Here is a 25,758-nt window from a genome sequence, read left to right on the forward strand (position 1 = left end):
GAATACTAGGAATGGCGGCGCTAAGACAAAGTTCCTCCGCAACTTGGTCGTCGCAACTATCGCCTCTGCAACTTAGGTGGTTTGGCTTTCTCTTTCCCTCGTCAACTTTGGATGGCGACGGAGCCAAAGATTTAGGAATGGCGGCGCTAAGGCAAAGTACCTCAGCAACTTCCCCGCTGCATGTATATTCCCTCTACAACTTGACCGTCACATGTGTTCCCGCTGCAACTTGACTTGGTCATTTTCCTTCGTGGAGTCTGTTTGGACCCATGGCGGGTCGGACCTACTCCGGTCCACTGTTGGCCCACTTCCCTTGGACTTTCGCCCATGGTCCTTTTTCATTCCTGATCGCCTCTTTGGGGCGACCTTAGTACTTAGGCCCATACTTAATTGGGGGTTTAATTTCTGACCCTTTACATTTGCCCCCTGCCCCAGTGGGGGACACGTTCCTGGTTTCCCGTGCGTGCATGACGCCAGCAAGTAACCCAAGGGTTGCGTCGGTTGGGTCAGAAGTTGTGTTGACTCTGAAAAGGATTACCCTCTTGACTGACGGGTCATAATAGGCCTAGGGAAGCGTGTCAGCGCCCTTTTGCTACTTTCTTTATAAATAGTGCCCATGGGTCCACTGGTCCCCCACTTCCGCCCAAGCATACTTTCTGTCTCCTTGTCTTCTTCTCTTACTTGTCCCCACTTTCCAAAGTCTTCTTTACTTTTCTTTATACTTCCTTATGGCCAGCACAAGGTTTCTACTAGACAGGGCTAACCCACCCCCTACTAAGTGGAAGAGGGCCTCATACTTCAGAGGGCTAGCTGACCCTTTCTGGAAGGCCGTTGACTCCTTCGTTCCTGATGCCCTTCCTTTGGAGGAGCCTCTGCTTCCTTTTAGTGAGGTTGCTTTCGATGATGCTGACATGGTGCACCCAGTCTCTGTGCTGCAGTTTCGCGTGGAGCGTGGTGACTTTCCCCATTCATACATCTACTATCGCACTCACTCGGGCCCTTCAACAGGCTGGTCCCTCTGGGTTGATGACATCATTGCAGATGGTGGGTTCGAGCAGCAATTGCGGGATGTTCGTCTCTACAATGCCGTTTCGATTTCGAAGGTGTTATCAGTGCGCAAAGTACAGACCAACACTGATATGGTTGTCTCTCGCTGGGGCCGCAACACTCGCACTTTTTCTTTGGCATGGGGGAAGATAACTCCAACCCTTGAAGATGTTGCAGTCCTTCTACGCTTGAGCACTCGTGGAGATCACCCCTTCGATCCAGCGCCCCTGACTCCTGCAGAACAAGTTTCTGTCACTACCCTCCAAGGAGCCTTTCGAGAGGAGCGGAAGTATGGCTCTTGGTCTGATGTTAGGACTGGGGAACTACTCCAGGAGAGGCCCAAGAGGGACAAAACCACTTATCTTTCTGGCTGAAGCATTTCTTCAAGGACCTGCAACCAGTTGTGGGCGACATCACAGAGGAGAGTCGCAACTCCGTAGTTGGGCCGGGCTACCGCAGCGACTTGTACTTGGCCGCCTTCGTCAATTACTTCATTTTTTTTTCTCTCCCCAGCAACCCTGCTGAGAGTATTAACCCTCTAGTGTTCCCATTGGCTATCAAACTTTGCATTTGCAGCTGCAGCCAAATCCCACTAGCCCCCCTCTTCTTGGGGAACTTATACTTCCGTTTGATCTCATCCATTCGGACATGGAGCGATCCATGGGCCCGCTATGATGTGTAGAGCTTTGTACACACTCAGTTCCTGACCGCTTTCTTCTAAGAGAGATTCCCTGCCACGGGCCCCGTCCCTAAAGAACATGAGCCTTTCTTCACAGACGAAGTCCTTGATGTAGAGGGTCGTCCTGTTCTAGATGCAAAGGGTCGACCTATCACGAGGCAAGTGCGCCACTCCCTTCCTTCCTCACATCTCTCGGTGGTCTGGTCTTGGCACCAACAGACCCTTTGCAGATTATGTAGACCACATGGAAGAATGTGTGTTCCGCCCTTTCACTCAGCTTCTTCCAGGCATTTATGTGGTTCCATTCTATTTTTCCGAGGCTCGCCATGTTGATTTCTCCCTCGACAGTGTCCAGGCCAACTCCCTTCTTATTGCTGCCATGATACGCCCCAGATTTCTACCCGTGTGGAACGAGAAGGGCATGTCCAGCGTCATCTATCGACCGGACAGGGTCCCTGAGCAGTTCGGCATGGATTAGGGCGTCCCACATGCCCCTCCGCCTCAGACTGATTACCACCAGAGCTTTCAGCGATTTGCCCGTGATTATACCGCTCTACCTGTGGAGGGCTTAGGCTTCATGGAGCTTCCCTCACTTGGAAGAGAGGGCGCCTTCACTCCCAGTAAAAGGCTGTTCTGGCACCGCAACCTCAATTCTTTCTTCAACTTTTGCAACAGTGCTCCCGTAGTCCCTGCGATGGAACCCATCCCGCAGCCTGACTTATCTCTTCGTCTGCCCTCAGGCCGAGGGAAACAGACCAGTTTATTCTGTCGCTTCAAGCTTCTATCCCTGACTACCGTGGAGAAGCCTCACCCATCTGGAGCAAATTGCTCCCCCACAAGTCCGCACGACAGTTACGGACGACCCGCTCCAGACTAAGGGCAGCCCAAGAGGCAGCGGCATCAGTTGCCGAGGCACGTGCCTCACCAAGTAGGAAGAGACTCCGAAACGTACCCATACTTAGAAAATATTTTGCATTGCTTCCTTGAACTTCTTACGTTTACTTTGGTAATCACATAACCTGTTTTCTTTTCAGGGCCCACCGGCCATGCCACCGGCCCCGGAGGTTCTTCCACTGGCGTCGGACTTTCCTCAGAGTCAGACGACGACAACAACAACGATGACGACCTTCCCATTGCTACAAGGGTCACAAGGTTCAGGACCCGCAGGGCAGTACTTCCAAATGTTGAAGAAGAACCAAATGTTAGGGCTGCACTAACTACTGAGGCTGAGCCGGCTGTGGAGGCTGCAGAAAATGAAGTTCCCCCTGCTGTGGAAGTTGTTGCGGGCGGCCTAGTTGCTGAGGGTGCAAAGCCTCCAAACCCCACTGATTCTGTGCACTCCGACCGTTCCTCTGTCGGCGGAGATGATTTTTTCCCCGAGACCCCAAGGGAAGATACCGGCATGAGAGAGCTGCTGCAAGTTGCACCACCTCCCTTTGAAGCTGCATCTGGTGGTTCCTCCCAGTCCACTAAGTCTCCATTAGTTCAGCAGACCCCACTTACGAACACCCAAGTGGCGGAGGAGAGTGCAAGTGTAGCGGCTACTTCCACTGTTCCTGCTGTGACCCCTCTAAATTTGGACCGACTTCTAGAAGTAACTGTCACTTTACCAACCACATTGATATTGTTGTCGCTAGGACCTCTAAACCAATTGCTTCGGCAACCTCTCAACAGCTGACAGACTCGTACCCCACTCACTTTCCGGAAGTGCCAACTGACCTTGGGGTATCCCAAGATTTTTATACTGGGATGGATACCACTACTGTTCCAGTTCTGAACGTTGGAGACTACCAGATGGATACCTCTTTTCGGAGCGACATGACGGTGCAGGCAGCTTCAATCTTTCTCGCGAGGCTAGTTCACCCGGTCGCCAACGTTGCATCTACCCATTCCAATGCTGCTGCGCAATCATCTTCAGGGGAAGTACGTCGTCCTCAGGCCTTTGGTCGCTCCACCAGTCTCCCTCCAGTGATTGAAACTGGCGGGGGTGTGAAGGAGTCCCCTAAGCCCTCAGAGAAAGTTTCTTTTCTAAGTTACAAGGTCTCCTCCGGAGCTACTTCCACTCTCACCGCACATCCAGGCGCTGCACCCCGGCACCTTTACTGCTTTTAACGTTCCTGGATCTATGGTGCAGACCGCACTGCTGGGGTTACTCGCCAGCTTCATTCGCGACCTTGCTACTAAGAAGATTCTGACAACCCTAGCAAGTTCGTGGAAAGTGCCGAGGCAAACCAGAGCGGCCTTGAGAGGAACGGTTTGGACCTATCGTGGATAAGGGATAGGCTTCAGGCAGTCGATAGTTTCCTCGAGCATGCAGACAACGTGGCGATGATAGGGCCTATTTTGAACCCATCATCTACTCTTGTCAACTTGTAATACCCGCTGCTGCTTGCCTCAGCAACTTTGTATGGGCCTTCCCATCTTGGTGAGAACTTGGGAATTGGTTGCCCCCGCATGATTACGTCCACTGTCTTCCATACCAAGTCTCATTTATTGAACTTCTTGTGCTGAACAGATTGATTGTAGGCACGAGCTACGGATTAATGATACTTTTTCATTGCCCGCGAGGCCCGATCTCTTCTTTCTTCAACTGCCTCTATGTCATTCTTTCTGCTATCTGGAACTAAGTGTGCTGACATAGCCATTCTTGCTGAGGGTACTGCCAACTCAACTGGTAACACAGCTTCGGACCCGTACACTAGGGAAAATGGGGTTGCCTGAGTTGGCTTGGAGAACTCCCGAAGACGCAGAGAGTGGTCACTGCCATGGACACCAAGAGTTTCAATGAACCTCACCACCTGTTCTCTGGCATTGCCTTGTTTCCATCAAACTTAATAAACTTGGGCACTGTATACCCAGTTGGGTATGGCATGGTCAATACCTCCTGAGAGTATGGGACCCTCACATCTGAGTCGGGGAGAGATGGGAGTGGCTTCTTGCTACGAGCATAGCTTGTACATCGGCTAGAGTAAAAAAGTGAGTGGGCTGGAATGGTCCAATCTGCTCCTAGGTAGCTGAACCAGCGGCCGCACCGTTCGCCTGAAGTACCGCCAGAGGCACCTAGATCGGAGCCCAAACCTCAGGGAACAAGTTAGGCATTAGGTTTGGGACTGCTACGGGCAGAGGTGCTTGCGTTGGAGCTGGTCGAGAAGCCATGGCCATAACAGCCTCAGTGAGAATTTGCAAAGCTGCCAGGATCTCCCTTTGCGTATCCTGGAGTGACTGAACTGCCTCAATCACAACACTGTGGTCACGGTCCTCCGCATGTGTTACTTCGCCATTTGAAGAGCCTTGCTGAACTTTATCCTCTGCCATTTTTTTCCAGCGAGGTGTGTAAACAACGACGGGTATGAACCATCAACAAAGCAGCCTCCCCAGCGGAGTCGCCAAAAATGTAAAAGGGTTCGAGGTTAGAGAAGGTAATTAGAGAGGCAAAACTATTCTAATGGTCCAAGAACGGTGGAAGTGGCTTGAGAATGAGCAGCAGCAACTGTCTGGAAATTGGAGAGTGTGCAGCTAGGTGAGGGTGAAGCAAGTAGCTCAAGAAGAAATGTATAGCAGTGCCAAAATGCGCAGCATCTACCCCAAATCCCCAAAATTCCTCTTGTTGAACCATGGGAAATGGGTCCTATTTTTATATAGGCATTTCCTTGGCACCAAGAGGACACCAAGTGGCCAAATAGAGAGAGGACATGTGTCTTAGAAGATCACATAGAATATTCTGCCTTAAGCCACTAGGCAGAAGTGAAGGTGCCACGTGTCCTTCTGCATGTACTGTGTACTCTCTGTTTGCCTCCGCAACTACTTTTTTGAGCCTCAGCAAGTGTAGTTGCGACGGGAGTGTTTGGCGCTGCAACCCCCTCTTAAGCCTCAGGAAGTGCAGTTGCGATGAGAACGTTTGCCACTGCACTTGCCTTCTCAGCTCGAACCTCAGCAAGTGCACTTGCAGCGATAAACTTTGCTACTGCACTTGCCTTCTCAGTTCTACTTGGCCACTACATGCATTCTCAAGACTCCATTAGTCTGCTATCAACAATGTTCGTGCTCACCGCAGCGAAGCCTTCACCCTTAGCCACCTAACCACAAACTCCCCAACTTCCCCGGGCGAAGGCCACAGCCAAGCCTGCTATCAGCCTTGTTGTTCCTTAGTACCAAGCCCAAGGAGCTTCCTTAGTCCTGCCTGTGTGACTAAGGCAGGTCTATGACCTGGGTAATGGAAAGGGAGTCCCTTATGCTAGGGCTACACTGCTCCCATCTTCGCGGGATCGTCGCGGTAAACTGGTACCCTGGGCCTGCTATCAACTCCAATCAATAAGTCTTGGGGCCTGCTATCAGCCCTTAGCTAGTAATGCCTTGAGGCCTGCCATCAGCGCCAGGCATTACCCTCTCCTTGCAGAGGGGAAGCTTTTCCCAGATGCTGCTATCACCTTGGCGAGATGTTCCCTCCGCAAGTTGGTTGCGGCGGCAGTAGTTGCTGCGGTAGTCATTTCCCGTGGCAAGTTCAAATGGCATAACCGACAATATTGGAGATGGCAGCGCCGATAAAGTGCCTCTGCAACTTAGTTGCTTCGGTTCTCTTTTTCCCTCAGCAACTCTAGGTGGCGACGGAACCGAGAATACTTGGAATGGCAGTGCTAAGACAAAGTGCCTCCGCAACTTGGTCGTCGCAACTGTCGCCTCTGCAATTCCCTCATCAACTTTGGATGGCGGCGGAGCCAAAGATATTAGGAATGGCGGCGCTGAGGCAAAGTATCTCGGCAACTTCCCCGCTGCATGTATTCCCTCTGCAACTTGACCGTCGCATGTGTTCCCGCTGCAACTTGACTTCGTCATTTTCCTTCGAGGAGTCTGTTTGGACCCTTGGCGGGTCAGACATACTCCGGCCCACTGTTGGCCCACTTCCCTTGGACTTTAGCCCATGCTCCTTTTTCATTCCTGGTCGCCTCTTTGCGACGACCTCAGTACTTAGGCCCATACTTAATTTGGGGTTTAATTTCTGACCCTCTAAAAAAGCAGAACGTAGTGGCTAGAAGTAGTGCTGAAGCTGAAATTAGATCAATGGCTCATGGAATTTGTAAAGCTTTGTGGATCGAGAGATTATTGGAAGACTTAAAAATTCCAAGAGCATCACTAATGGAAGTTTACTGTAACAAGAAGGCAGCAAATGCAATTGTTCATAATCTTGTTCTTCACAACAGAACTAACCATGTGGAAATCAACAAGCACTTTATCAACAAAAAGATTGAGAAGGAATTGATCTACATGTCTTATATACCCACTGTGGAGCAGATTGCAGATGTTCTTACAAAGGGACTACACAAGAGACAGTTCGACCACCTAATCTACAAGTTGGCCATGGAAGACATATTCAAGCCAACTTGAGGGGGAGTGTTGGAAATGGAAAGAAAATAATTTGGCCAGGATATGGCTGAATTCTTTAGGATATCACAGCTGTAAATATCTAGATTTAGTCAATACTATAGAATAAGAAAGTTTATATTTAGAATTAGAATTAGTAACAGTAACTAAATAGTAGCTAATCAGTCCTCAGAATCAGTAGCCAATCAATCCCTTATTTTATGCCATGTATCTCCTATTAATAGAGGTGCAGTGTGTACATTGTTTAAATATGAGAATAAGAAATTATTCTTTCTAGCTTTCATTCAAAATAATAAAATCCAGTTTTCCAACTAGTACCAAGCATGTAGATTTTGAATTTCTGAACAAATTTAATTAAGGCATTTCAAAATGGTCTATTTGACTGATCAATAAATTAATGGAAGGAAAATAACACGGTGCAGCTGTTAATAGAGTAAGTAGAACTTCAATTGGCGAACAATAATGCAAGACCCCAAATGTTCTAGCAAACACTCACATGGGTGTTGGTCCCACACCCATGTGAGTGGTAGATTTTTTGGTAAATTTTTGCGTATCCCTAGGCATTTTGCTCATTGGTGAAATATGGCAAGAGATGAAAACCACAAAAGAAAGACACGAAAAGGAGCATAATGTAACTACTAGGGAATCCTGGAAAACAAACTCACTTGGTAAGCAACGAGAGATGGAAATAAGCTGAACAAATGATCCAAGAGACATCAATGCTGGAAGCACACTTAGAAACAATTTTTCTGATCTGCATCAAAAAAGAAAACAGAAAAAAAATATATGTATGAAAATCAATAATGCCCTTCACAGCAGATTAAGTCCACAGTATCTCTGAAAGCATTCTTTTAGATCCTCCTTTTTGAAATTAAACATGTGTTTAGTTGTCAAAATTTCCATTAAGCTCAATTAGTTTCAATACGAAATTACTATACCATATTTTGTTCCAACAAGGTTAGGAAGGCACATAATATCTTTAAACATACAAAATAAGGTGTGGCATCACATAAGCAACGAAATTTATTTCTGAAGTAGCATTGACAAGACAAAAATAAAATAAAACTACAATTATGAATACTAATATATATGAAGGGTCTTGCTAAAAATTGCCCTGGGACACGAAAAGTAGACCAAAAAATAAATTTGAAAACACAAGACACTTCTTATTAAATGCAATGCAGTTTTTATTGAAATTAATGCACTTCCTTTAATTGTTTGACCTATTTTCAAGACACTTTCTTATTTCAATCCCAATATTCAGCACTTTTAACATTTGTCATATACAAATATCAAGTTATAAGGACACAACAATTGCACGAATTATAACTAAGACCATTTCAATAAAATAAATGAAATATATCTTTTAAGAACGGAACCAAAAAGATGACACAAGGAACTTACTTCATGAGCTTTAGCATTAATGGGAAAAACTACAAATGCAAGACTGATGTTAGAGGAGGATAAGTTACCAAAATATTTGATATACATGTTTCATATTTCTTCTTTTCTACTTCTAAATCTGAAAATTCAGTCAAATAAAGAAACTAAATCCTATGCAAAGAATCATGCCAATTTCAAATCATACCTAAGGGAGTAATGTCGGGAAATTAGTTAGAAGTTTTCTCTTGTTAAGATTTCGAAAGTCAGTGTAGCAACAACACCAGGGTCTAAAAATTCACTGCAATCAAACATTGGAAGAGTGGTTTTCAAATATGATTTATCATATGATATGCATAAATAGAGAATAATTGTTAGATGAAATCATAATTTCATTTTTTCCCCACAAATAAACTATTGTGAAAGGACTACAAACTAAACCATCTTTACCGGCTCAAACATGAATGAATGAAGGTCCTCCTACTGCGATCAGCATCATGTAGAACCACCTCTCCAAAATAAAGAAAAAATAGACGAATTTCCTGAGTAAAACTGTAGAATAAAAAAACAATGCTTACATTAGCACATATGTAAGCATAATGATGAGGGGAAGAACTAGGAGAGAGGTAAATATCAAGCACCACAAATACTTCAACATTCCAAATAAATAGTAATTACAAGTTAATAACACCTGCAATAAATTTATGGTCATTTTTTTCCATGTTTTGTTTGGTTCTGTTTTGAATGAGAACCATCATGGCTCGAGCTTTGACAACTTCTTAAGCTAGACAAGGTCTCTTCTTTTTTTTTTATAACAAAACAACTAACTCATTCCAGCAAGCAAACATATAAATTCTTCTCAAAGAAAGTATTTTCTCCCCCCAACCTAAACGATGCATTGTCCTCAATGTAAAAAACAAAATCACAAAGGTTATGAGATTACCTTAAATAATGAACCATGTCTATATATATATATATATATATTTTTTGAGCGTCAACAAAAAATTTATTAAAAAAGAAAAGATGAACCATGAACCTGCATGGGATTATTGCCAAAAACACAAGGGAAAAAAATTACAAACAAAAAACTAACAACTCCTAAAAGTAACATAGCTTTTATTATTATGTTTATGGGTCTCGATAAATAGGGCCTTTCAATTCAATGTACTCCTCTCCTCTTCAGGTGGGAAATTCTCCAAAACTGGTTTAAGACGTTGGCCAGTCACTTTAAAAACATTACCATTCTTGGGATTTTCAATCTCAACGGCCCCATGAGAAAAAACAGTTTTAACTATGAAAGGGCCGGTCCATCTAGATCTCAATTTACCAAGAAACAAATGTAGTCTAGTTTTATACAAAAGAACCTTTTGTGAAGGATTAACAATTCCTTTGAGTACAAACATTATTAACATTAAAAACATATCATATACAATGACACGGGGAGGACTAGTCAATCAACTAGATGCCCTTTTTTCTTCCAAAACAGCACACCTTTTCTACTCCCTTATCGACAAAAATATGCAATCCTGCCTTTAGGCAATAGAAATATTATCCTTTATTCGATGAAAAGCTACAAACACAAGACCCTTGTGAGTAAAAAGGTATACATCTTATGTAGAGGGGTAGAAAATTAAGATAAAAATTACCATCTTGTTGCGCTGAATTCGAGCAGCCCAAGCACCCTTGACAACATTGCGGTCAGATCTAGTGTTCTTGCTATTATCTAAGTCACCCAATATATATTACATAAAGGAACAAATAAGGAACAAAAGATGAGTAGTAATTAAAAGGAAAAATAAATAAATATTTGAAGAGCAAAATCAAAATATAAAAGGACTGGAGGTACAATGAAATCTTGTCTAACCTTTGAGAGAGATTCTGTGGATGTTATGAGATGATTTCGAAGCAAACCAAGTCTTATGGGCCTGGTTGAGCAATTTATATTGTTGATGGCTCAAATGTAGTTTTTCTAAAAATTTAAATTAAATACATTAAATCACAATTCAATATAAATTGAGAGAATGAATATAATATCCAAAATTCCTAGAATAACTACGTAATTTTAAGCATTCATCACACCTCCCAACCAGCTTTAATTTTAGAACCTAGCAATTAAGGTGACTAAAATAAAATCAAAAAGAAAAATAAAAGCAACTACTCTAAACCACTTCCGCAATAAATCACGATTGAATTTAGCACATGCAACAAACCCTTAATCCAATAGATTACCCCTCATGGACGAGTTAAAGTCTCGTGTTTCCAAAGATGTTACCCACAAACATCCAAAAATTTATTTACTAAAACGACTTCTTTCATTCTCATGCCAAGGTTAAAGAACCAGTCATGAATTTCACAACCTTAACAAGATAATCAATCAAAGTTCAAAAGACTAGCAGCAAGTAAAGATATTGCATGACATTCAAAATTTGGAGTGTGTGAAAAAAGTTCAACCAACACAAACACAACCTTAGCCTTAAAGTGAAATATAACCCAAATCTCTTTCTGAAACATGCTTCGACTCAAATCTCACCAGCTATTGCACTCAACAAATAAATCACTTGGAATATGGTGCAAAAATTGCTCTCAATATATGCGAGTAGAACAATGTAAATCAAAGGCAAAATATCCAGCATACTAATTTTTTTGAAAAACGCTAATATGAAAAAATAAATAAATAGTCTCAAGAATGGAATATCAAATACTGAGAAATAAAATTTCTAGAAATGTTACCCACAAACGTCAAAAATTTTCTTTACTCAAGGATTTCTTTCGTCCTCATGCTAAAGTTCAAGAACAAGTCATGAATTTCACAACCTTAACAAGATAACCAATCAAAGTTCAAGACACTAGCAGCAAGTAAAGCTATCTTATGACATTCAGAATTTGGCGTGTGTGAAAAAGTTTAGCCAACACATACACAACCTTAGCCTCAAAGTGAAATATAACCCAAATCTCTTTCTGAAACATGCTTCGACTCAAATCTCACCAGTTATTGCACTCAACAAATAAATCACTCAGAATATGGTGTAAAAATTACTCTCAATATATGCGAGTAGAATAATGTAAATCAAAGGCAAAATATCCCGCATACTAATTTTTTGGAAAAACGCTATAATGAAAGAATAAATAAATAGTCTCACGAATGGAATATCAAATACTGAGAATTAAAATTACCACACCATCAGCCCAATCCATCATGTCCACTTGTAAACTATACCACACTCAAGATCAAATAGGACTTTTATTTGGTTGTAATGCTTGGGTTGAGGAATTCCGAAAAAATAATAAAAAGCCAAAGGTGAATAAAAAAAAGGACGTCTGAGAGACAATTGGCATAAAAATAAACACAATTAGAGCATTATTCCAAATGCCTTGCTCTTTCTATTACTTTTCTTTTTGTCTTTTTCAACTTCCTCCTGCTTTTTTTTTTTCTTTTTTCTTTTTTTTCCCTTCGTTGAACACAATTTATTTCTTCTTTTTTTCATCTTTTCTCCTTTTTTTTTTTCTTTTTTTTTTTTCAAAAAAATTTGCCATTGTCAAACTCAAATAATCCCAACATATCTACAAAAGTAAAAAGAAAGTATGGGTTGTGGCGTTAAACAAAGAAAGGCTAACATAAAGGCTCAAATTGGTTTCTAATGGTTCATGAAGTAATAATAAAAGAAAGAAAAATAAATAAAGGGCTCAAAGAAACAAAGATGGCCTAAAATCATCTCTCAAGAATTAGTATGGTCCATCAACTTTCATGATCTCAAGGGAATAAAAGTGTCATAACAAATTGATTTATTCTCAGCATTCAACCAAAATGAAGAAATAATGAGACTAAACAACAAATTAATGTCCTTCCAAAGAAAATTAAGAGTAGATGTATAGTAACCCTCCAATAAATGATTGGCACAAAACTCACAGGGTTAAAAGTCTCCACTATCATTCTTCAAGATTTTCAAGTCATATCCACTTATCAACTAAAAATCATATTTATGTGGCTAAAGTGCACTGCAATTATTTCCAAATACGAACACATGAAATACTTTAACAAAGTAGCTAGCATATCAAACTTCAACACAATTTCTCAAGTTAAAGCAATAAAATACTACAAGTATGCCGAATCACTCAATGCATAGAGCAATACATTACCTTGCACACCTTTTTTTCTTTTTTAAAAAAAACAACTAACTCATTGTAGCAAGCAAACATACAAATTCTTCCCAAAACAAGTATTTTTTCCCCCCAACCTAAACGATGCATCATCCTCGAGGGAGTAAAAAGTGTGATAACAAATTGATTTGTTCTCAGCATTCAACCAAAAATGAAAAAATAATGAGACTAAACAACAAATTAATGCGCTTCCAAAGAAAAATTAAGAGTAGATGAATAATGACCCTCCAATAAATGATTGGCACAAAACTCACAGGGTTAAAAGTCTCCACTATCATTCCTCAAGATTTTCAAGTCATACCCACTTATCAACTAAAAATCAGATTCATGTGGCTGAAGTGCAGTGCAATGATTTCCAAATATGAACAGACGGAATACTTTAACAAAGTAGCTAGCATATCAAACTTCAAAACAATTCTCGAGTTAAAGCAATTAAATACCACAAGTATGCCCAATCACTCAATGTATAGAACAAAAGAATACCATGAGCACTAATTTTTATTTTTTTTTAACAAAATAACTAACTCATAGCTGCAAACAAATATATAAATTCTTCTTAAAATAAGTATTTTCTCCCCCCAAACTAAATGCATTGTCCTGAATGTAAAAAATAAAATCAAAAAGTTAAGGAGATTACCTTAAATGATTAACCATGTCTATATGTGCCATTGCCTGCAAGGGGTTAGCGCCAAAAACATAAAGGAAAAAAAATACAAACGAAAAACTAACAACTCCTAAAAGTAACATTATTTTGAATAACATGCACAAACCGGATCATTGGAAATTTTGATCAATTATTTTGAACAACTTTCTGAATGGAGTAAAGGAAGTTGGAATCGTCGATCTCTAATTATCTAAAAACTACGAAAAGGGTGGTTTTGGTTTCTATAACGCGCCACAACAAATGAAACACAAAATTCCAACAAAATCTCCACAAAAGAAGAGATAAAATTGCATAAGATAATACATGTATTAGCAGTTCACTCTTTGCATGTTTTTTTCTTAATTGTGGTGTCCTCGAGATACTTGTATATGACAAATGCTAAAAGTGCTGGATATTGGGATTGAAACAAAGAAGTGTCTTGAAAATAGGTCAAACAGTTAAAAGAAGTGCATTAATTTCAATAAAAACTGCATTGAATTTAATAAAAAGTGTCTTGTGTTTTCAAATTTATTTTTTGGTCTACTTTTTGTGTCCTCGAGGCACTTGTTAACAAGACCCTTCATATATTGGTATTCATAATTTTAGTTTTATTTTATTTTCGTCTGGTCAATGCTACTTCAGAAATAAATTTTGTTCCTTATGTGATGCGACATCTTATTTTGTATGTTTAAAGTTATTATGCACCTTCCCGACCTTGTTGGAACAAAATATGGTATAGTAATTTCGTACTGAAACTAAATGAGCTTGGAGATTTTGACAACTAAACACATATGTTTAATTTCAAAAAGAAGGATCTAAAAGAATCCGTAGAGCCTGATGTCAAGAGAAAATTGAGAAACTAATTGGTATGAGTAGTATTTTATTTTTGAGTTACGACTTATGTCTACAAATTGGCTTTCCTACTTAACAAAAAAAATAAAAATAGAATCATCTTTACCGACTCAAACATGAATGAATGAAGGTCCTCATACTAGGATCAACATCATGTAGAACCACCTCTCCAAAATAAAGAAAAAATAGACGAATTTCATGAGTAAAACTATAGAATAGAAGAACAATGGTTACGTCATCACATATGTAAGCATAATGAGGGGAAGAACTAGGGGAGAGGCAAATATCAAGCACCAAAAATACTTCAACATTCCAAATAAATAGTAACTACAAGTTAATAACACCTGCAATCAATTCATGGTCATTTTTTTCCAAGTTTTATTTGTTTCTTGTTTGGTTGAAGGGCTATTTTTTATAAAATTAAACTTCTAAATAACTGAAAATCTTGGCGGTTGCCTGGCCCTCAATCTCCATCAACATCTCCAAATTACATGGACTACACTAACAGGAATTGCAATGTATGTAGAACTCTGAACGTGAAGTAAAAGCAAAATTAAATAAGATGAGACAAAAACAATACACATTTTTTAAAAATGGAAAAGTAGGGACATGCATATAGGAGTCACCCAAAAAAAAAAAAAAGAAGCAACAACATTATTTAATGGGAACTGCATTTTTATAACTAAAATTTATGGCGGTAGTGATGGAAAATTATTTGTACATCCACCAGCAAAGATGTAGGCAAGTTGCAGCCTGCCATGACACAATATACATTGAATGCTTTGATTTTCAAGCTTTTCCAATAGAAGCCTCAGAGTAATACCAAAACAAAACTTGTCTCAATTCTACTAAAATAACTTTTTTACCTCATAAGAGAAAATTTGGTCTATAAATAGAGTAGAAGTTTTCACTGTAAGTAGGGGAACCAATGCACATATTAAAGCTGAAACAAATATTAAAGCTAAAACAGAACATGAATTTCAAAATTACTATACAGAGTGAAAATATTGTGACATGCATCAAGAATAGAGTCAAAGTGAAAATATTGACATCATGCAATGCTATAGCAAAATACACATCAAGAGAGAGAGGAGAGATAGTGACAGTGGTGATTAAGAGTTTGATGAGGGTGTGTGATCATAAAGCAATCAATGGATAGAGAAATCAATACCAGTAAAAGAAGACCACTAGAGGTTTGAGATTGAGAAATCGAAGCCACTGAGCATTGAAAAATCTTGTTAAGTTGCAGATAAACCCTAGCTCTGAAATCTTCAACACACTTCATGAAGCTTGTTCACCTGATCATATTGAAATCACATAAACAAAAATAATCACAAGAATAATCAAGCAATTTTATACAGAATTCAATTAATCTCAAGCAATTTGAAGCAAAATTTAAGCAATTCTCCATCATCAGAAAGACAATTTCAGAAAAATAAATAACTAGATTTCAAGATGCATGATGGATTTCAGACGATCTCACACTTCTTCTTCTTCTTCTACTTCGTCTTAGGGTTTGAGTGTGGTTTAGAGGGTTTCTGCTGCTTCGTCTAAGGGTTTTTTTGTGCTTCGTCTTCATGTTCTCCATCAGAAAGACGATTTGAATGAATCAATTTCAAAGGTTTTGGGTTTCTCAAATGGATAGAAGCTAGAGAGATCGAAAGGGTTTAGGGTTACGGAGAGAGAGAGCAGCGATGAAAGATAATAGAGAGAGAGAGAGAGGCGTCAATAAACAAAGGAGTGAAAAGAGAGAGGAGACCGTTATAAAACCCTAATTTTGAAGCGGTGGAAGATTAGCGAGAGAGAGGGGTCTAGAAACAAAGGAGGGAAAAGAGAGTGAAAGTTGTGAAACCCTAATTTTTAACACGTTACCTTGGGGGTAAGTGGAAGCAAGCTTCAACCAACCAAGCTACCTTAAAATGTTGATATGGAACTGAAATTAATAATTTTTATATATATATATATATATATATACTAGTATATGCCTGTGCCTAAAGGCACGGTATAAATATTGTTGAGATCAAAATTCAGTTATAATTTATACGTATCATGCTAAAATTTGTAAAATCTGTAACTTTTTTTGATAAAAATACTAAAAAAATATAAAGAAATATTCATCTTATGGATTAAAATATAATTTATCTAATTTGTTGCACAAAAAAAAATTTTGAGGTCAAAATATAAATAGATGGTCCGTTTGGTTTGGATTTTCAAATAATTTTATAATTAGAGTTTGGTTGTATATTTTGAAAATAATTTTTACAAATTTGAAATTCAAAACTTATTTAGTTTACAGCTTTCAAAAATAATTTTTAAAATTTTCAATCTGTATTTTATTACTTTTAGTCAACTTTTTAAATATTTTAATCAACATTTTTTACTTTTTCAGATCCATTCAATCTGAATACACTTAAAAATTATAAAATTTAGAGTAATGTTATAAAATTTACACTTAAAAATTTTTAAAATAATTTTTACAAATTTAAAATAAAATTTTATAATTTTGCATGATTTATATATTTTTATGTATTTTAAGTATTTGAACTCAAATTATAGTAAATAATACATTTTAATTATTTTTTTATATTTTGTATAAAATAAATACTAACAAAAACAAAAACATAATTTGTTCCCAAGAGAGTGAGGCAACGGTGGCGGTGGCCGCGACGGACAACAAAACACACTTTGTGTCCAAGAGCCACAACAGCCCAAAAAAACAAAAAACAAAAAAACTCTTCACCCCCACCCACCCATCCATCCTTTCTCGCTCATCTCACTTTTTCAAATTTCAAATTTTAAAACACACACTCACTCTCTCTCTCTCCCCTCAAAACACACTTTGCTACCCCAAGAAGAAGAGGCCAAATCTATAAAGGCCAAAAAAAAAATTCCTGCCATATTAAGTGTTTGAGACGTGAGAGAGAGAGAGAGAGAGAGAAGAGTATTTGGGTGGGAATCAAGTGTTTGGTACATTTGAAAGGATTGATCTTAACCATTGATATACACATAGAATTAATTTAGACCATTAAAAATCATTTTGGACATTTTTAAAAATCATCCTGCCATATTATATAGATTTACCTTTGCCATTGTCACTATGTCAGGCACAATGCCTTGGGTCTCAAATCCCCAAAAATGGCTCCCAGTGTGAGCAAACCTAGATTGAACCTTATCGGCAATACAAAGCCCTCCTGCTTTCTTAATACTGTTGTATACGGCAGGAAAGTAACCTGGGGCCAATTCAATAATTCCACCCACTCCCTGCCATTTTAGAGTAGTTCAAATTAGACAGTAACTCGGAAAAGGTTGTATTAATAGGAAAATGATATTCTCACACAATTTTCGTACAGAATTTAAGACAAAAATAATGTGACAATGACACTCTTGCAATTATGAACCATAGTGATGGCATTTGACTATCAATGTAGGGATATAAATGCGACACATCATTTTGCATAAATTTTTAGGGTGCAAATGACTAGGAAGAGGTTGTATTTAAAGTTTCACGTACTGTCCACTGAGATGAATAATTTTTAGGGTGCAAATGACTGGGAAAGTCAGCTCTGGGGTAATATTTTTTTTTTTGTCAAGGAAAGAATTTTTATTTATAAAAAAGAAAAAGAAAAAGAAAAAAAAAAGAAGCGATTTTTACTCTTTGTCCATTCAGATGATCAGGCTCTGAATTCATGTATAGAAAACAGTAACATGAATCCCTATGTATGTATATGATAGTAATCAAATTAATTGATTCAGAGAGAGAAAACCAATACATGACATTAACATTTACAAGCAGCAGATACATTTAATTACAAACAGATCAATTAATACACGCATCTGCTTATGCAAGAAATTTCTGTTTTTATGCTTTGATTTCACATACTTAAAAAATAAAAATGAAAACAGAAATATTGAAGAAGAAGAAAAGATACAAAATACACAAAGATGGCATAGAGATCTTGTTGAGTAACATCTAAGATCTATTTTGTTTTGTTGAAATGGATTGGAGAGAAGAATCAGGTGGCGGTGTAGATGTGGAGATGGAGGAGGACGATGAGGATGGAGTAGAGGACGAAGAAGAGAAGAGTGATGTTGTTTATGGACGCCCCCGCCATCAAGGAAAGCACGCTTGAACTCTACATCATTGATGTATGCTGTGACAAAAAGAGGACGATTATGGGGAAATGGGTATGCTTTGTCTGCCTCTGAAAAAGTAACAGCCCCATAAGCTTCCTGGATGCGCCGAAGCACACACTCCTTAGCCTAAGCAACTTTATCACGGTGCACTTCAAAAATCTTTATGAGGGCTTTTGTTGCTTCCAACCTGGCGGCTTGGCTCAGCCCTAACTGGTCAAAGAAGGCGCAAAACTTAACAGAGTTTAGCAAGGCCTGGGCATTAGCATCCTCTACGAATTTTGCCTCTGCAGGTACTGTCTCAGGGAGCTGGCAGGTTACAATTTCTTCTAACTCATCATAGTAAGACGCCATATGCACTTGATCACGCACAGGCCCGAGATAGCCAATCATATATGTACATTCTTCCCCTTCTCCTTGTGGTTAGGATAAGGGTCCTTCTGTACATCACGGTTACTGGCATCTTAGAACTTCGGCTTATTTGCGTCAACTTTCTTCTTAAAGATACTTTTCAAAGTCCAACAGTCCCTAGGAGGATGTCTGGTGGTTCTGTGATAGACACAATAATCCGGGCTTTCTTTGTCCTTCTTGGTTGGAGGGACATCAACTAGAGGCAAGGTAAGTTCACCATCAGCTACCCATTCTTTAACCAGAGCCTCAACATTCTCAAGGCTGCAAGGACATAGATTTCGGTCCTCATAACTTTTTCTTTTCCGAAAGGACGTCGCCTATCCTTGCGAGTGGCTCCCTCCTGCAGAGGTTACCGCAGCAACTCTGCTACTGCAAGGGTAGCGGTGGCTGTCATGAGATCTGTGCAAGGGACCAGTGGTACTGAGGTTCCTAGCTGCCTCAATCAAGGCTGAAATGGTAGGCAGATTATGATTCACCAAGAAAATTTTGTAGTCGCGTATGGCACCCCTCCACACATATGCTGACTAAATGGGCCTCATCCACTGGTTCATGACAGTCAATAGCCTTATCTTGGAACTGCTTAACATAGTCCAGTATATCTTCGCTCTCCTTTTGGACATCTCGCCCAAGGGTGAGGGTTGTAACTTTCTCTTGGACTTGGAAGAACTTCGTGTAGAACTTGTTCACCATCTCCTCCCAACTCTTGATCGAGTTGGGAGCCAAGTTCACATACCAGCTGCAAGCCCTTTCAGTAAGTGGACTTGGAGAACTCCCGAAGGCACAGAGAGTGGTCACGGCCATGGACACCAACAGTTTCAATGAACCTCACCACCTGTTCTCTGGCATTGCCTTGTTTCCCATCAAACTTAATAAACTTGGGCACGCCATACCCAACTGGGTATGGCATGGTCAATATCTCCTGAGAGTATGGGGCCCTCACATCTGAGTCGGGAGAGATGGGAGTTGCTTCTTGCTACGCTCTTGCTCGAGCATAACTTGTACATCGGCTAGAGTAAAAAAGTGAGTGGGCCGGAATGGTCCAGTCTGCTCCTGGGTAGTTGAACCAGCGGCCGCACCGTTCGCCTGAAGTACCACCGGTGGCACCTGGATCGGAGCCCGAACCTCAGGGAACAGGTTAGGCACTGGGTTTGGGACTACTACGGGCAGAGGTGCTTGCACTGGAGCTGGTCGAGAAGCCATGGCCATAACAACCTCAGTGAGAGTTTGCAAAGCTGCCAGGATCTCCCTCTGCGTATCCTGGAGTGACTGAACTGCCTCAATCACAACACTGTGGTCACGGTCCTCCGCATGTGCTGCTCCGCCATTTGAAGAGCCTTGCTGAACTTCAACCTCTACCATTTTTTCCAGTGAGGTGTGTAAACCACTGCGGGTATGAACCATCAACAAAGCAGCCTCTCCAGCGGAGTCGCCAGAAATGTAAAGGGGTTCGAGGTTAGAAAAGGTGATTAGAGAGGTAAAACTATGCTAATGGTCCAAGAATGGTGGAAGTGGCTTGAGAATGAGCAGCAGCAACTATCTGGAAGTTGGAGAGTGTGCAGCTGGGTGAGGGTGAAGCACGTAGCTCAAGAAGAAATGTATGGCAGTGCCAAAATAGGCAGCGTCTCCCCCAAATCCCAAAAATCCCTCTTGTTGAACCTTGGGAAATGGGTCCTATTTATAGGCTTTTCCTTGGTACCAAGAGCACACCAAGTGGCCAAATAGAGAGACGACATGTGTCCTAGAGAATCACATGGAATATTCTGCCTTGAGCCACCAGGCTGAACGTGCCACATGTCCTCCTACATGTGCTGTGTACTATCTGTTTGCCTCCGCAACTACCTTTTCGAGCCTCAGCAAGTGTAGTTGCGACGTAAGTGTTTGGCGCTGCAACTACCTCTTGAGCCTCAACAAGTGCAGTTGCAATGGGAGCGTTTGCTGCTGCACTTGCCTTCTCAGCTCGAACCTTAGCAAGTGCACTTGCAGCAGTAAACCTTGCTACTGCACTTGCCTTCTCAGTTCTACTTGGCCACTGCATGCATTCTCAGGACTCCATTAGTCTACTATCGACTATGTCCGTGCACACTGCAACGAAGCCTTCACCCTTAGCCACCTAACCACAAGCTCCCCAGGGTGAAGGCCACAGCCAAGCCTGCTATCAGCCGTGCTATTCCTTAGTACAAACGCCAAGGGGCTTCCTTAGTCCTGCCTGTGCGACTAAGGCAGGTCTATGACCTGGGTAATAGAAAGAGAGTCCCTTATGCTCGGGCTACCCTGCTCCCATCGTTACGGGATCGCCGCGGTAAACTGGTACCCTGGGCCTGCCATCAACTCCTACCAGTAAGTCTTGGGGCCTGCTATCAGTGCCAAGTTAAATGAATTTTGGAGCCTGCTATCAGCCTTGGGCTAGTAATGCCTTGGGGCGTGCTATCAGCGCCAGGCATTACCCTCTACTTGCAAAGGGGAAGCTTTTCCCAGAAGCTACTATCACCTTGGCGGGATGTTTCCTCCGCAAGTTGGTTGCAACGGCAATAGTTGCTGCAGTAGTCATTTCCCGTGGCAAGTTCAAATGGCATAACCGACAATATTGAAGATGGCAGCGCAGACAAAGTGCCTATGCAACTTGGGCACCTCTGCAACTTGGTTGTTTCGGTTCTCTCCTTTCCTCAACAACTCCATGTGGCGACGGAACCGAGAATACTAGGAATGGCAGTGCTAAGACAAAGTGCCTCCGCAACTTGGTCGTCACAACTATCGCCTCTGCAACTTAGTTGCTTCGGCTTTCTCTTTCCCTCGTCAACTTTGGATGGCGGCGGAGCCAAAGATATTAGCAATGGTGGCGCTGAGGCAAAGTACCTCAGCAACTTCCCCGCTGCACGTATTCCCTCTACAACTCATGTGTTCCCGCTACAACTTACTTGGTCATTTTCCTTCGTGGAGTCTGTTTGGACCCATGGCGGGTGGGACCTACTCCAGCCCACTGTTGGCCCACTTCCCTTGGACTTTAGCCCATGCTCCTTTCTCATTCCTAGTTGCCTCTTTGGGGCGACCTCAGTACTTAGGCCCATACTTAATTGGGGGTTAAATTTCTGACCCTCTACATTTGCCCCCTGCCCCAGTGGGGTACACGTTCCTGGTTTCCCGCGTGTGCATGACGCCAGCAAGTAACCCAAGGGATGCGTCGGCTCTTAAAAGGATTACCCTCTTGACTGACGGGTCATAATGGGCCTAGGGAAGTGTGTCGACGCCCTTTTGCTACTTTCTTTATAAATAGCGCCCATGGGTCCACTGGTCCCCCACTTCCGCCCAGACACTTTCTGTCTCCTTGTCTTCTTTTCCTTGTACCCACTTTCCAGAGTCTTCTTTACTTTTCTTTATACTTCCTTATGGCCCGCACAAGGTTTCTACCCAACAGGGCTGACCCACCCCCTACTGAGTGGAGGAGGGCCTCACACTTCGGAGGGCTAGCTGACCCTTTCTGGAAGGCCGTTGACTCCTTCGTTCCTGATGCCCTTCCTTTGGAGGAGCCTCTGCTTCCTTTTAGTGAGGCTGCTTTGGATGATGCTGACATGGTGAACCCAGTTCTGTGCTGAGGTTTCGCGTGGAGCGTGGTGACTTTCCCCATTACTATCGCACTCACTCGGGCCCTTCAACAGGCTGGTCCCTCTGGGTTGATGACATCATTGCAGATGCCATTCGAGCAGCAACTTCGGGATGTTCGTCTCTATAATGCCGTTTCTGTTTCAAGGGTGTTATCAGTGCGCAAAGTACAGACCAACACTGATATGGTTGTCTCTCGCTAGAACCGCGACGCTCACACTTTTTCTTTGGCATGGGGGGAGATAACTCCAACTCTCGAAGATGCTGCCGTCTTTCCACGCTTGAGCACTCGTGGAGATCACCACGTCGATCCAGCGTCCCTAACTCCTGCAGAACAAGTTTCTGTCACTGCCCTCCAAGGAGCCTTTCTAGAGGCGCGAAAGTATGGCTCTTGGTCTGATCTTAGGACAGGGGAACTACTCCAGGAGAGGGCCAAGAGGGACAAAACCACTTATCTTTCTGGCTGAAGCATTTCTTCAAGGACCTGCAACCAGTTGTGGCCGACATCACAAAGGAGAGTCGCAACTCCGCAGTTAGGCCGGGCTATCGCAGCGACTTGTACTTGGCCGCCTTCGTCAGTTACTTCATTTTTTTTTTTTGGTTCTCCCCAACAACCCTGCTGAGAGTATTAACCCTTTGGTGTTCCCTTTGGCTATCAAACTTTGCAGCGGCAGCCAGATCTCTCTGGCCCCCTCTTCTTGGGGAACTTATACTTCCGCCTTGATCTCATCCATTCGGAGATAGAGCGATCCATGGGCGCCCGCTATGATGTGTAGAGCTTTGTACACACTCAGTTCCTGACATGAGCCTTTCTTCACAGACAAAGTTCTTGATGCTGAGGGTCGTCCTGTTCTAGATGCAAAAGGTCGACCTGTCAAGAGGCAAGTGCGCCACTCCCTTCCTCCCTCGCATCTCTCAGTGGTTTGGTCATGGCACGAACAGACCCTTTGCAGATTATGAAGACCACATGAAGGAATGTGTGTTCCGCCCTTTCACTCAGCTTCTTTCAGGTATTTATGTGGTTCCATTCTATTTTTCCGAGGCTTGCCATGTTGATTTCTCCCTCGACAGTGTCCAGGCCAACACCCTTCTTATTGATGCTATGATACGCCCCGGATTTCTACCCTTATGGAACGAGGAGGGCGTCCCACATGTCCCTCCGCTTCAGATTGATTACCACCAGAGCTTTCAGCGGTTTGCCCGTGATTATACCGCTCTACTAGTGGAGGGCTTAGGCTTCATGGAGCTTCCCTCACTTGGAAGAGAGGGCGTCTTTCCTCCCAGTAAAAGGTTGTTCTGGCACCGCAACCTCAATTCTTTCTTCAACTTTTGCAACAGTGCTCTTGTAGTCCCTGCGATAGAACCCATCCCGCAGCCTGACTTATCTCTTCGTCTGCCCTCTGGCCGAAGGAAATAGACCAGTATATTCTGTCGCTTCAAGCTTCTATCCCTGACTACCGTGGAGAAGCCTCACCCGTTTCGAGCAAATTGCTCCCCCTCAAGTCCGCACGACAGTTACGGACGACCCGCTCCAGACAAAGGCAGCCCAAGAGGCAACAGCATCGGTTGCCGAGGCACGTGCCTCACCAAATAAGAAGAGACTCCGAAACATACCCATACTTAGAAAATATTTTGCATTGCTTCCTTGGACTTCTTACGTTTACTTTGGTAATCACATAACCTTTTTTCTTTTCAAGGCCCACCGGCCATGCCACCCGGCCTCGGAGGTTCTTCTACTGCCATCGGCCTTTCCTCAGATTCAAACGACGACGATGACGACGACCTTCCCACTGCTACAAGCGTCACAAGGTTCAGGACCCGCAGGGCAGTACTTCCAGATGTTGAAGAAGAACCATGTTCTGGGGCCGCACCAACTACTGAGGCTGAGCCAGTTGTGGAGGCTGCAGAAAATGAAGTTCCCCCTGCTGTGGAAGTTGTTGCGGGCGGCCTAGTTGCTGAGGGTGCAGAGCCTCTAAACCCCGCTGATTCTGTGCACTCCGACCGTTCCTCTGTCGGCGGAGATGATTTTTTTCCCGAGACCCCAAGGGAAGATACCAGCATGACAGAGCCACTGGAAGTTGCACCACCTCCCTTTGGAGCTGCATCTAGTGGTTCCTCCCAGTCCACTGAGTCTCCAATGGTTCAGCAGACCCCACTTCCGAACGCCCAAGTGGCGGAGGAGAGTGCAAGTGTTGCCCCATCTGCCTTCCTCATCACCCACTTGGTACTAACTTCAGTCGCTGCAATCTGTGGCCTTTCGATTGCTGCGCTGTCAAATGCCCAAGTATGGAACAGGTAATGGGTCTTGATGTTGTGCAGCTCAACTGCCGGTGCATGTATCAAGTTCCCAAACTTCTGGCAGGATTGGCATCTCATTACAAAGTTTTTAGCATCTTTTTCCATTGTCGGCCAGTAGTAGCCGAGGTGAATGAGATGTCCATATAATCGCTGCCCTCCTTGATGTTGTGGGCTTCGCTCGGCACCTCATTTGCCTCATCCTTTGGTCAAGGAAGAAGCGGAGGGCCCGCCTCTTAACTCTGATTGCATCGGCTTTGTTCTCAGGCAGTGTGCCATTTCCAAGGTAGTCGACATATGGCTGCCTCCATTCTTCACTGCTTAAGAAATGGGCTTTCTCTTCCTTAGGATGGGATTGGCATTTTGCACATTGCCTATGCAACTCAGTACTTTCCTTTTCCATCTCTAGCCAGTAATATACCCTTGCCCCTATATCCATCGGTATAGACTGATATCTCCATCTCCACGAGACTTAGCATGGATCTGCTTAAGTCTGTAAGTTGCTTCTTGTCTACCGACGCACCTTGCTAACAAGTTGTTGGTACCACGAAAATACAACTCTCCTCTGAGGAGCAGAAATTATGCAAGTTCTGCTGGTCTGATTGTTCCCTGGCCTGTTTTCAACTGTTCTGTTGGATTATATATGCTTTCTATCCCTCAGCATCTTGCTCTGTATGTTCTTCAGCTAATACTACTGGTGTTGTTCTTTTTTCGATGACGATGGCTATACTATCATCTGGTATATCCACCTTTGCCCCTAGTGTAGCCAAGGCATCGGGGAAACGGTTGTGTGTTCGAGGGGTATGCTAGATTTGGACATCATCAAATTGAGGGAGCAACCCTTGAACCACGGTGCGATACGGGCCCAACAGAGGCTCCTTTAAGGCGAAATCACCCATTGTTTGCCTGACAACTAACTCGGAGTCGCCCAAAATTTTCAACTTGCGGAGTCCCTTCTTTTGGGCAACGATTAGACCCAGTATCAACGCCTCATATTCAGCCTCGTTGTTTGATCATTCAAAATCAAGCTTATATGATAGATGAAACTTCTCTCCTTCTTCACTGGTTAGTGTTTTGCCAGCTCCGCCTTTCCCAACTCCCGAAGCTCCATCAAATTTTAAGTCCCAATAAGCCTCAACTGCAGCTGCTGAGACATGGACCGCACCTGGTAGAGATACCTCTGCAG

The 25,758-nt window shown here is 42.4% G+C and overlaps 1 protein-coding gene across 10 annotated transcripts in view; it reads right to left on the bottom strand.

Annotated features, from left to right (window-relative positions):
* Positions 1-25,758, bottom strand: part of LOC114319672 (uncharacterized) — an 87,592-nt gene that overhangs the window by 35,500 nt on the left and 26,334 nt on the right. For all 10 annotated transcript variants that reach the window (XM_082878639.1, XM_082878640.1, XM_082878634.1 and 7 more), the window contains 6 exons: positions 17,220-17,399; positions 10,350-15,436; positions 10,132-10,208; positions 8,936-9,037; positions 8,694-8,786; positions 7,771-7,859 (listed from right to left, as the gene is read on the bottom strand). In XM_082878639.1, coding sequence (XP_082734765.1) covers positions 7,771-7,822 — 52 coding nt within the window. In that variant the 5' untranslated portion in view covers positions 7,823-7,859; positions 8,694-8,786; positions 8,936-9,037; ... (1 more) ...; positions 10,350-15,436; positions 17,220-17,399. The remainder of the gene's footprint in view (positions 1-7,770; positions 7,860-8,693; positions 8,787-8,935; positions 9,038-10,131; positions 10,209-10,349; positions 15,437-17,219; positions 17,400-25,758) is intronic.

This window comes from Camellia sinensis, chromosome 7, assembly GCF_055761805.1.
Source record: "Camellia sinensis isolate YWXY chromosome 7, ASM5576180v1, whole genome shotgun sequence".
Taxonomy (NCBI): Eukaryota; Viridiplantae; Streptophyta; class Magnoliopsida; order Ericales; family Theaceae; genus Camellia; species Camellia sinensis.